At 47.3% G+C, this 11,284-nt stretch overlaps 1 protein-coding gene across 1 annotated transcript in view; it reads right to left on the reverse strand.

Annotated features, from left to right (window-relative positions):
* EFNB2 (ephrin B2) overlaps positions 1-11,026 on the reverse strand; it is a 43,503-nt gene extending 32,477 nt beyond the window's left edge. Inside the window, exon 1 of the mRNA XM_047720372.1 lies at positions 10,756-11,026. Coding sequence (XP_047576328.1) covers positions 10,756-10,877 — 122 coding nt within the window. The 5' untranslated portion in view covers positions 10,878-11,026. The remainder of the gene's footprint in view (positions 1-10,755) is intronic.
* Between the last annotated feature and the right edge of the window lie 258 nt (positions 11,027-11,284).

The raw sequence follows: 11,284 nt of genomic DNA on the forward strand, positions 1-11,284 counted from the left end.
CTGACCTCTCTCCCAGAGAAACCATCAAATATTTAAACACTTAAAAGGAAAATGTGAATGGTCAAAGGAATAATACTCACTAAATGCATGAATATTGTATACTTTTATAACTATCTAGTTCCCATTGGGTAGAACCTTGTTATCAAAGATTCAAAGAACCCATCGAGAATTGCATATCCATCATTGGAAAGGTTATAAATAATGACTGACAAGGGACAAATTATACCTCAAACTTTTTTCTTTTTAACCCACCTTGTATGCATGGTTTTCCGTGAATGTACGTATGCTTAATTTAGTTATTCAACTTCCAGTTACTCCGTGCCATAGCATAAGAGAGAGAGGCAGAGCATTAAGAGGACGGGTTCCAGAACCAGAGTAATCAGGTTCAAATGCAGACCATACCACTTATTAACTATAGGACTTTGGGCAAGTTAATTAATGTGCCTTGGTTTCCCCATTGATATTATAGGATCATAAAAGTACCTCTCTCAGATGGTTACTATGAAGACTGAATGAGTCAGTATTTCTTGAACTGTTAGAGTAGCATCTGGCATTCAGTAAATGCTCCCTAAGTGTTGTTAATTAAACTGTGTCCAGCAGGTGAGTTAGTTTCTAAATAAGAAGTAACATGTAACATTAACACAAGTGATTCTACTCTGCCCATCCCCCACACACTGCAGTCATGTTTCTGTTCAATAACACAGTTTCCTCCTGTATCCAGTACTAGGCCACATGAAGTGAATTCAGCCCAGGCTCTCCTCAGTCCATGGGGGATAAGTTGTTTTCTCTGATGTTATAAATGTTACATCACGGGTAGCATCAGGGTAGGGAGCAGAGGGGAGAGCATGGAATTTGCAGTAGAGGGGAAAATAAAAGCAGAGGAGTCTTAAAGAGGAGTAGAAGCCTGGCAGGTGGACAAAGTATAATGCGACAAACTCTAAAAGGTGAACTTGCTACGTTGTAATCTTGATTAACATGCCATTTTTATTTATTCTGCCTTTGTACATGGTAGACAAAATGAACCATAGCCAGGCACACAAATACTCAATTAATTTTATTAACAATAGGTGACATTTATTGCTTTATTGTGTCAAGCACAGAGCCAAGCTCTTTCAATCCTCACCACAATTTTATTACTCTTTTATTCAGTGCTATTAGACTATTGCCTCCATTTTAGAGATGGGATAACTGAGACATAGAGGGTACTCCCCCTGGTTACACAGTGAAAAAAGAAACAGCTACACTGGGATCAGGCTCCAACAGCCAGATTCCAAAGCAGGTACTCTTTGCTAAACTTGGTCATCTTTGCTAAACCGATTTCTCTGACCTTTCCATTATCATCGTGTGCATCTTAAAAACCCCTTGGTACCGCTAATTCTCATAATCAGAAAAGTAGCTGAGATCACTGGGTTAGCTAACCCACAGGGTCTATCTGCCTCATCTGCGGGTCTTTGCGCTATGCTCAGATGTATGAAACAATACGGATGCCTACAGACGTACACTCTGTACACACATATTGCTCTTAGCTGAAATGTTACTACTGGCTTATTACTGTGTTTTTCAGGTGACCACACTTCCACCAGGCCTGGGACTTCCCTGTCCCCCCACCGTAGGACTTAAGTCACTTGAGGGTGGAGGCTCGTCTTTCTATTATCTGAGCCTAGTAACTGGGCCTCACAGTTAACAAATGCTGGATGAACAAATCAACGCTTAATCAGCTCTCAGTGACCCAGACGATCTCTTGTGGCCTCCAACAAGGCAAGAACGGGGCAGAACGCAGCAAGCCAAGGACCACAGATTCCTTCAGAGATTCCAAAACAGCCTTAGTGGGTGTTGAGCTAATGATGAGCTGTTTCTAAGGGGGGGGGAGTTAATTTAGAGCAATGGTTCTCAAGGTGTGGTCTCTGTGTGGCAGAGCATCAGCTGAGAGGTCCTTAGCAATGTCAATTTCAAGTCCCACCCAGACCTCAGGAATCTGGAACTCGGGGGTGGGGCCCAGCAAAACCCTGTTTTAACAAGCCCTCCAGGTGATTCTGTGCCCTCAAATTCTCGAGCCACTGCTCTAGAAAGGGGTGGGGGATCTCTAGTAAGAGATGCCATGCTAATACACCATAGGCAGCCATAAATCCACATCTAGACTGTGTTCACTGCACTGATTCTTACTGTAGGTCTTCACTAGCTAGTAGGCAGAGGTTGCCAAGATGGACGGCTCTTGTCCCTGCCCCTTTGGGACCAGGAGGGCAATGATGCGGATTAAGGCTTGCATATGAATCACGATGGTGCAGCGTATAATGTTCTTTCTAGACCCTAGGTATTTAACTAAAGTGCTGTGGGATTACAGAAAAAAGATTTAAAGAAATTATGTTTGATCTATGTCATCAAGAAGGCACTCATCTAAGGTAATTTGTAAACTTTATTAGACAGCGCATTATAATGAAGATCCATTTTCCCGTAGGCAATGGGGGACTCAGGGCCTCCAGGAGCTTATTTGCATCTAAAATGTACCCCGAATTGAGTTCTAGTAGTTACGTGAAAATTGGTCTTTTCTAACTTCTTTGGCAGGCCCATCCTGAGCCTGGCCCTGAACATGACTGGCCTGGCCCCACTCACACGACAGTTCTGGTGCAGGGCAAATGTTTTCAGGCCACAGTGAGCCAGGAAGAGCAAGGACCAAGACTCATGAACATTTTGTCATGCTGGGCCTCCGGTCCTCGGTGGGAACCTGGGAGGCTGAAAAGATGCTGCAAAGGGAAAGGTGCATTTGAGATCCTCTGATAGGGCAGAGGTTAGGGACCCTTAGAGCGGACAGTAGGTGTTGGACCCGAGACACACGCACACGCACTCCCTTCACATGCCCCAAACTAGCCAAAGCCTTAGGAACAACCACAATCCCGTTCCTCCAATGCAAACACATTGACTCTATTGGTTCCAAAGCTGAGAGCAGCACTCATCATTGTCCTGGTGTGATTTGGGAGGAATCAGTACATGAAAAGTACAGGGAATGCCTTGGGGGCCAGAGGGACTTGCCCAGCAAGTACTGGGAGACCCATATACAAGGACTGTAATTAAAGGAGACAGCTGAACTTAAACTGAGAAAACACTGGATCATGTAATTGTTTTATACAGGAAACATGAAGAATCTATAGGACTGAGGGAAAAAAAGTTTTCAAAGCAAAGTTGATCACCAGTCCTTCATTCTGAGCATCTTGCATGTCTGCCCGCCACTGCGTGGTTAGAACCTTCACCTATCCATGCTTTTAGAGGAACAAAACAGCAGACTATAAATACTTCACTACAGCCCTTTTTTTCTTCTTCATATTCTGCGTAGGGAATTACTAAAGCCAGAAACAACTTGTTTTTCTTTAATGGAGCGTTCTCCTACTATGTTTTGTTTTCAGGTTTTTTTTTTGTTTGTTTTGTTTTGTTTTGTTTTTAATCAGCAAATATGCTCCCACCAGTCACAAAATGCTTTCAACTAGAATTACACGTTTGAATTTATACAGGAAAAGGGACATTAAGAGCCGCTGCTGATTCTCTGCAGGAGCATGAGAAACAGGTTCATCTGGCATCCAGTGTGTGTGGAAAACACTTCATCTCCGATCCCCTCCTGTTTCCCCTGGTGCACCCGATCCAACCATCCTTATCTCCCGCACCTCCGCACTTTTTCTGCAGGTAGACCGGGAAGCTGAAGGCTGCGGGATGGTCAGTAAACTGGAGGCTGGGCTCCCCTGCGTCTTTCTCTAATCACTTTAACCCTGTTCCTAGGAGAAAGCTGGAGGCCAGGGCAATTCAGCTTCTTCTTCTGTCATTTGCCTGCCATAAATATGCACCAGTCTGCATTTGAAAAGCTGAAGGAGGCCGCAAGCTTGCTGGACATTTATCATGCTCTGTTCCCTGTTAACAAGCAAATACTTTAGCTGAATGGGCCATTAGCAATCATTGTCAAATGTAGAATGCAAGGTGCTTGGATGTGACCAGTTTGTCAATTAAGGGGGTGTCCCTTCTCCTTGGTGAATCTAGACAAGTGCAACGGGTCTTTCCATAGAGATTACTGAATTAGGGGTACAGTCGCAGGCACGGGGTATGGCAAGTGTATGGGCAATCATTTTTAAATATTTTGGATCTATGAAAGCTACAGAGTAATGACCAGAAAAGTAGGCGACGAAGGTGATAAATGCCCACCCCAAACAGAGGGTCAAATGATCTGCCAATGAGGAACCAAACCAAAGCAAGGGGTCTGAAAGCGAATACTGGGGATCTGATGAAGATCTCAGACACAGAACTAGTCAGTCAAGAGAGGCCCCATGTTGCTGCTGTTCAGAGAGCAGCCTGGGGAACTCCCCGATCCACTCCATCAAGAAAGACACTGGGGGTGTTTGTAGCTTTCAGTATTGTCTGCGTCTTAAGAGTTTTCAGACTCTCCCAAAGAAATGCTGAGACTTTTCTAAAACGCCAAATAGGAGGCAGTTAAGCAAATATTTCCTTTCTGCCTTGACCCAATTGTGGATGTCACTCTGCATGGAACCCAATCATGGTTTCAATGGCTCGTTTTGTGTCATGACTAAAAGGGAGAGTACGGAAGGCAAAAACAAAAGTCCAGTTGATTCACAAGCTTGTTCAAGACAGAAGGCAGTAAGATTCCACGGCATGGCGATGCTTTTTTTTTGTTTTGTTTTTTACTTGGAAGCGAGCAGTGCTAACATTTTCTAATCCTGTCTTTACATGAAGGGCGCCCATCCCATTCAACTCCAAGGTTAAGACTCACATTGACGAGTAAAATATCATCTCGATAGAGCCCATTGGTTTGGTCATATTGGATCACTGTTGACTGGAATGAAAACAAAATACCCCTCCCTTTTATTTATTTTATTATATATTCTTTTCCAGGGCAGGAAGGACAAAACTTGGAGAAGGGCTCTCTGGCAGAGGGGGACGGACAATGGATACTGTTTACCTTTGCTTCTCTCCCACACGGTGTGAGATGGCGCTGGGTCTGAAACAGGGCTGAAGTCCCAAGTTCTCTCTCTCTTTGCGGGGAGCTCCAGCCCTACCTTCCCCTCTGGTCTCTGTTCCTGCCCAGCATGGCCCTGCCTGAAGCCCAAACAGATTAAGGCGAGGACCGCCAAGTGCAGCTAATCCTACAGAATGGTTACCCCTGTCAGGCCAGGAGTTAAAAAGGAAAATCTTGCGGGCCTTAACAACTGCAGTGATCTAAAGTTTTAATCAGCCCCATATCTCAACCTCTAAAAAAGACAGCCATGAAATCCACCTTCGCCGTATTGTCCGCCGCCAATGAGCGAGAACTGAGCAGCTTTTTTTTTCCTGCGCTCACCGCCCGGGGCCACAAGTAGGGCTTTCATACTTCCTAATCCGAGTTTCCAAGTCTGTGTGGTTCTCACGTAATAGCCAACAGCCTAGAGCAAGGGCCTTCGCTTCTACGCCCTTTTCAGAGACGTGTCATTTCCAACATCAAGCTAATCTATATGTTGCCATGGCTTCCCCCTTTATCTGCCTTTCCATCTTATGAGCGGCATGGATTTACCACATTATTTTTATCTGAAAGACAGAAAATGGTGGTTTTATTGCCATACAATCAGATTACTGCTGCTAGTTTCTCTATGCCTTTTTACCGTACTTCAATCAAAAGGGATCAGTTTCTTTATACTCTGCCCTTGATTTACATTACATCTGTAAAGACCTAGTCTGGGTTGTAATCCCCTTATTAACTATGACCAGGGTTGATTTGCCTAAAAATAAAAGCAAATTGTGTCAGACCCTTTCACTTTGTTTTTGATTCGGAACTACAAAATGGATTACTAAAGAAATCTTCAGAGTTCACACGGCTAGCGTAGCACTGAATTTAAAACAAGAATTAAACAAGTTAAACAGGGGGCCATGTCAACGGTTTACATTTTCCATCATGGGAGAAGGGCTGAGTTGCTTATGTCTTTGTATTCTTTGGCTTTACAGAGACAATGAAGCCACAGGAGTTTTTCCAAGCTGTTCGAACACTGTCCCATTTGCCATCCTTCCTTCTTTGCTTTTCTTACATCCCTCTCCCAGCCCCACTCTAATCCCACCCCTTAAAAAAAAAAAAAAAAAAAAAAAAAGTTGGGGGTGGGGAGAGCTCTTCCCTGAAAGAGCTAATTCCTGACTAGAAGCTTATAGTTCTATGGGTTCTGCATATTTTAATCAAAATATTTTAAACAGTTGAACACTCCTATTTAAAGCTCTACTCCGCTACACAAAGGCTGAGCTCATAAGCAAATCTATGTAGATGAATGATAAGTGACCTGAAAAACAGGCTCTTTATGTCAGCAGCTAAGGAAAGCAGAGGCTAGGCAGACTGGAGTACCATTTTCATCATTATTTTCCTTACAAGAGTGCTGCTTTTTGTCTACTTTGGGATGGAACAGTTTAAGAATAAAGTTTTCGTAAAATCACCTTTCTAAAAAAAAAAAAGAAAGAAAGAAAAAAATGTCCTTTTTGCTGAGGGTCTAGTCCATACTTCCTTTCCCTGCCACTCCCATTCCTATGACGCATCACTGCAGTCATGCTGGGATCTCAGACCGTCTCCCATTAGGCAAGCGCTCTGGGAAACATCACACTAAGGTAGATGTCACACTCAACCTCTTGGGAGCTACCCAGAGCACTTCAGAGGAAGGCAAGGTACCACGGGTTTAGTTGCTCCAACTGCAAAGTCCCTCCGAGGATAATTACCGCACTGATCCACCAACCAAAGGATTTCCCTCAGGAAATTTACAGACAAGAGGTTTTACAATAAGTAATCCAAATATACTGACTGTGCCGCGGCTCACTCCATCTGGAGAGGCCATTCCAGTCTGCAGTTTTTAGCTGGTCCGGGGTTGATGGTTAATTCACCTGTCCTTCTACTTTGGCCTGGGAGAGTCAGAAACTGTTCAGGAAATTTGCAGTCATTTGCATTTCTTTACATCTGTAGGACAAGTGTCAACAGCTACGCTTTGTGAAAGATTTAGAACCAAGTGCTTAACAAATCATCTTAACCTCCAGCTCCCGTTTCTGAGGCTTGAAGCTATAATTGCCGAGGTTAAAAAGTGCAGTCCCTAGACACACGATTCCCAAATAAATTCTCTTCTCGCCTGAAAAGAAGGCGACCAAGCATGTTGTGAGCTATCACTTCGGCTCCGTCTTTGTGTTCTCCCCGGCTCAGTTGTCCTGTGGAACGACAGTCCATTACCTCTAGTTTATCATCCTGACAAAATGTGAGGAATGTGGATGGGAAAGGACTAACAATTCCACCCCCGGTGCTTTGTGCTTTTTTCCCTCTATATTAAAACCGACAAGATTAACCCAAACGCAAACTGTGGAGCATAGTTCAAGGGGCTATTCAATCAGTGTTGAATGTGCATTTGTTTACCTACAAAAATAAGAATTTCAGACACAATGGAAGGCAGGCTGGCTTATATATGGTATTGAATGGACTGTTCAAACAGCACTATCCATTGTAGTTTATTTTATCAATCTCTGACAGGTCCGTATTTATTCAGAGCCTGGCTGTGGTGGGGCCCACGTATTATAGGTTATCTGGATTTTATCCAGCCATTCTTTTGTATCAAGTCAATCAATATCAGGAATTCAGTATTAGGCAGGGAAAAAATGACCTGGGAAAAGCAAAATGCTTTGTTAACTAACTAGTATATGGTGCAAAGGGAACAGTACCCCAGACAGAAGGAATTACTGCTCGGCTGAAATTTCCAACAAAGTCAGTGTAATTCATTACAGAGCACCATACCAACACAGCCTTGCTCACTCGAAAGTGGGTATTTTTTAGAAGAGGCAACTATTCATTGTGCCTGGAAAAATCGTTCTACGTCAGTTAATTGGAAATGAAAGCCAGGCTTTGCTATTCTCTGCCGAGTTGAAAGGGGAGAGGGGAAAAAAGGTGGGGGGTTCAACAACCTAACGGACCACAACCGAGGCCACACTGCCGGAGCCCGTGGCTGCAGCGGGAGTAATCCACCTGGCAGGGTAGTTGATAACGTTTCAGACACAGAACTTCTTTTGATGGCTGCATAGACTCTCAGGGATGAGAGCATCAGACAGTGTGATTAAAGTAGTTGTGGAGACGGAGAATTTACAAAGGATTTTCTGGACCCTGCGTCCAAACAGCTGCTCCTGCTCCCTACCGTCGACCACCTGCTAAAAAAGCTGACCTCGGAATGAAACAAACCTAATTACTCATGGCGGCTTCATTACAGATGAATTGTTCCACAGTTCGGATGAACTGGTGTGAAACCTCAGTTGCTCTGATCACCTTCCTGCCACATCATATTCGTGGACTGAAACTTTTCCCTGGAAATAAATATGCAACTTCCCCCAAGAAAACAAGCCCTTGGCACTAGGGGTTTTTATTCATTCTCCAACTTAGAAAAGGCTCTTTCATATCACTCCTCCAGGAAGAAATCTTTCTGATGTCTCAAGCTAGCCTAGCGTTCAGCTGCATACTTTTTTAAGTAGACCTTTTCCAGGGGCAAATTATCCAGTCCTCCAGGCACGCCATTATCATGAGAATTTTAAAAGAAATTCTACTCTTGAGGACGGGAGCAATCATGGCAACAGAAACCTCATCTGTGCAGGCAGGCGTCTCCAAAATGCAGGCCTCCAGCAGGTCTGCAAGTCTGCAGCGGCAGCAGAGAAAAACCGATGAGGAACCCTCCTCATCAGGATCGTGAGTAAAAACAGCAGTCACCTCCCCCTACCGCAAATACATTAGGAAAAGAGGATATTAATGTCTGTGGCGGGAACAGTTACTGCTGTACCTCTTCTTCCGAGTAGGTGTTTCTAACCTTCCTCCTGATCACACACCAAGTCATAAGCGGTTAGCACAGAGTTGCACATGCTGAGTTGGCCAATGGATGGATTAATGGGAATGTCTTCAAACAAAATGCAAACGTAAATATTAAACCGGGGCGGGGGGCGAGGGGGAGGCGGGAAATCAGCCTCCCCAAACAATCCGTCGGCGAAAGTGTGAAGTGGAGCGGAGCCGACAGCCCAGGGGGAGAGGTGAGGACTGGCGCCGCGAGCATTGCGCGTAGAAGAGTGACCTCTGTAGGCGCAAAGCGAGCACTGGCTGGCCTTTTCCCGGCCCGCCCAGCCTGGGCTCGCGGCCCGCCTAGCCTGTCCGCCCGCGGCCGCACGCCGGTCCAAGCCCGGCGTTTTCCCGCAACGCCTGGTGCCCCACCATTCCCGACCCACCGTGTAAGTCTGTCACTGCAACTACTTTCTCGGCAAACACAAATCTTACATCGAGGAAAAAGAGTGGTCCACACAAGACCGGGCTGCACGGAAGAAGGCTGCATTAAGTAACTTTTAAAAATGCGAGCCGTGTTGGAAAGTGCCATCCGGCATCGTGCAAGAATGTGTTTAATCCGATTTACGGCTGTGACGTTTCTCGCCCTTATCATGAGAAATTCTTGGTAAAACATGTTGGTGAATTTGAAATTTGCCACTTTTAGAAGAATGGATATAATTCTTTAATTAAAATGTGATCTGTAAATCAATTCCCCGTCTCTGTATTCCTAAATCCATGGCCAACTTGCTTGCCTTCAGTTAGGCCACTGGTTTTCCTTCTGATCTCAAACGCTTACTCCAGGAGCCAGCCAAGGTCTCCACACTTTTTCCAAGTTTCTCAAGGCTAAAATTCCATGATTCTGTAAAATATTTTTGGATCTGACTAGAAATGTGTTACAAGAAGGAGCTAAGATGCAAAACTGAATGCATAGGTAAGTAATGAGGCGTCATGGCCATACATGCTCAGGGATGAGTCGCCTTTTCTAAATTCTCAGTGCATTCTATTTTGGTAGCTCACGCTGAAAGTTAATCTCCACAAGGCCTGGCTTTCTCCTGGCTACACTGTTTGGTAAAATCAAGTCAGATTCAAGGATCCCATTCCTGCCCAGGCTCCAGGAGCTGTATTGACTGGGCAGGGACTTAAGCTTTTGAAGAAAGCGTCCTTAAAATCAAGTCAGCTATCAGGATCGCAGAGTTCGGGGCCACAGGTTTAGAAACGAAAGGGGGAGCGACGTGCAAAGGTCTCTCCAGGAGAAACCTAAGGCCGGTCACCCCGGCTGGGAGGAGAGGGCTCGCCGCCCGAGTTCTCTGGCGAAGCTGGCGAGCTCCCCGCGCACACTCAGGCAGGCGGCGCGGAGGCGCGCGGGCTCCGGGGCGCTGCGGGCGGCCGGAGACCGCAGGCTCCCTTCCCCGGGGTGCGCTCCTCTGCCCCGGGCTCACAGCCCTGGCCGGCCCGCAGGGATCGGACCGCGCTCCGGCGCTCCTCGAGAGCGCAGCATCCCTGCCTCCCTCCGCGGCCCGCCAGCGCCTGCGCGCCGGCCAGCCCTGTTTGTGGCCATGTTCTCTGTCCTCGAAAAGAAGTAGGGGTCAGGTATCGCCATCGGACACTTTCCCGAACGTGACACCCGAGCTGCCAGGGTTTTTTTTTTTTTTTTTTTTTTTTTTTTTTAGCGCTCGGGAGCTCATGGGGAGAGGAGAGCGGGGAGAGCGCCCCTTAAAACCGGCGCTCCGGCTGGAAAGCCGAGGGAAGAGTTCCATCAAGTTAAATGTGGCGAGGGTTGGGGACAGGGAACTTGGGGTGAAGGGAACGGGGGTTCCAGAAACAGAATCCGAGGCGCCGCGGCCCAGCCCTTCCTCCCGCCCGGACGGCGCGACGCGGCGGACCCCAGGCGGGGACCGAGAGGGATCGCGGACGCCACTTACTTGGAGTTCGAGGAATTCCAATAGATGGGCTCTAAAACTATCGACCTGGAAATCGCAGTTCTGCATAAAACCATCAAAACTCCCCAGCAGTACTTCCACACGGAGTCCCTCCTGGCGGCCATGGCCAAGCCGCTCCCAGCTCCGCACGCTCCGGACAACGGAGGGACTGGGCGCGGGCCGGAGCCCCAATCCTCCGGGCAGACAAGGGGGAGACCGCAGGCAGCTCCGGGGCGCGCCGAGCGGCTCCAGCCGGCGCCGAAGTCGGGGGCGCTCCACTCGGAGCCCTCAGGGCGCGGGGCGGGAGCGCACGCGCAGGGCGCGGCGGCGCGGCGGGCTCGGGGCTCCGGGGCGCCGCGCCGGACGCAGCTCTGACGGCAGGCTCCCGTGCGGCTCCAGGGTGCCGGGCGCGGACTGCAGGGAGGGCGCGCGGCCGGGACACAAAGGCAGAAAGACGACTCGCGCGGGCGGCGGACGCTGCGCTCCGAGCGGACCGCCTCGCACTATAGATCCAGTGGGGCGGGCAGCGGCC

The sequence above is a fragment of the Lutra lutra genome, chromosome 3, assembly GCF_902655055.1.
Source record: "Lutra lutra chromosome 3, mLutLut1.2, whole genome shotgun sequence".
NCBI classification, from domain to species: Eukaryota; Metazoa; Chordata; class Mammalia; order Carnivora; family Mustelidae; genus Lutra; species Lutra lutra.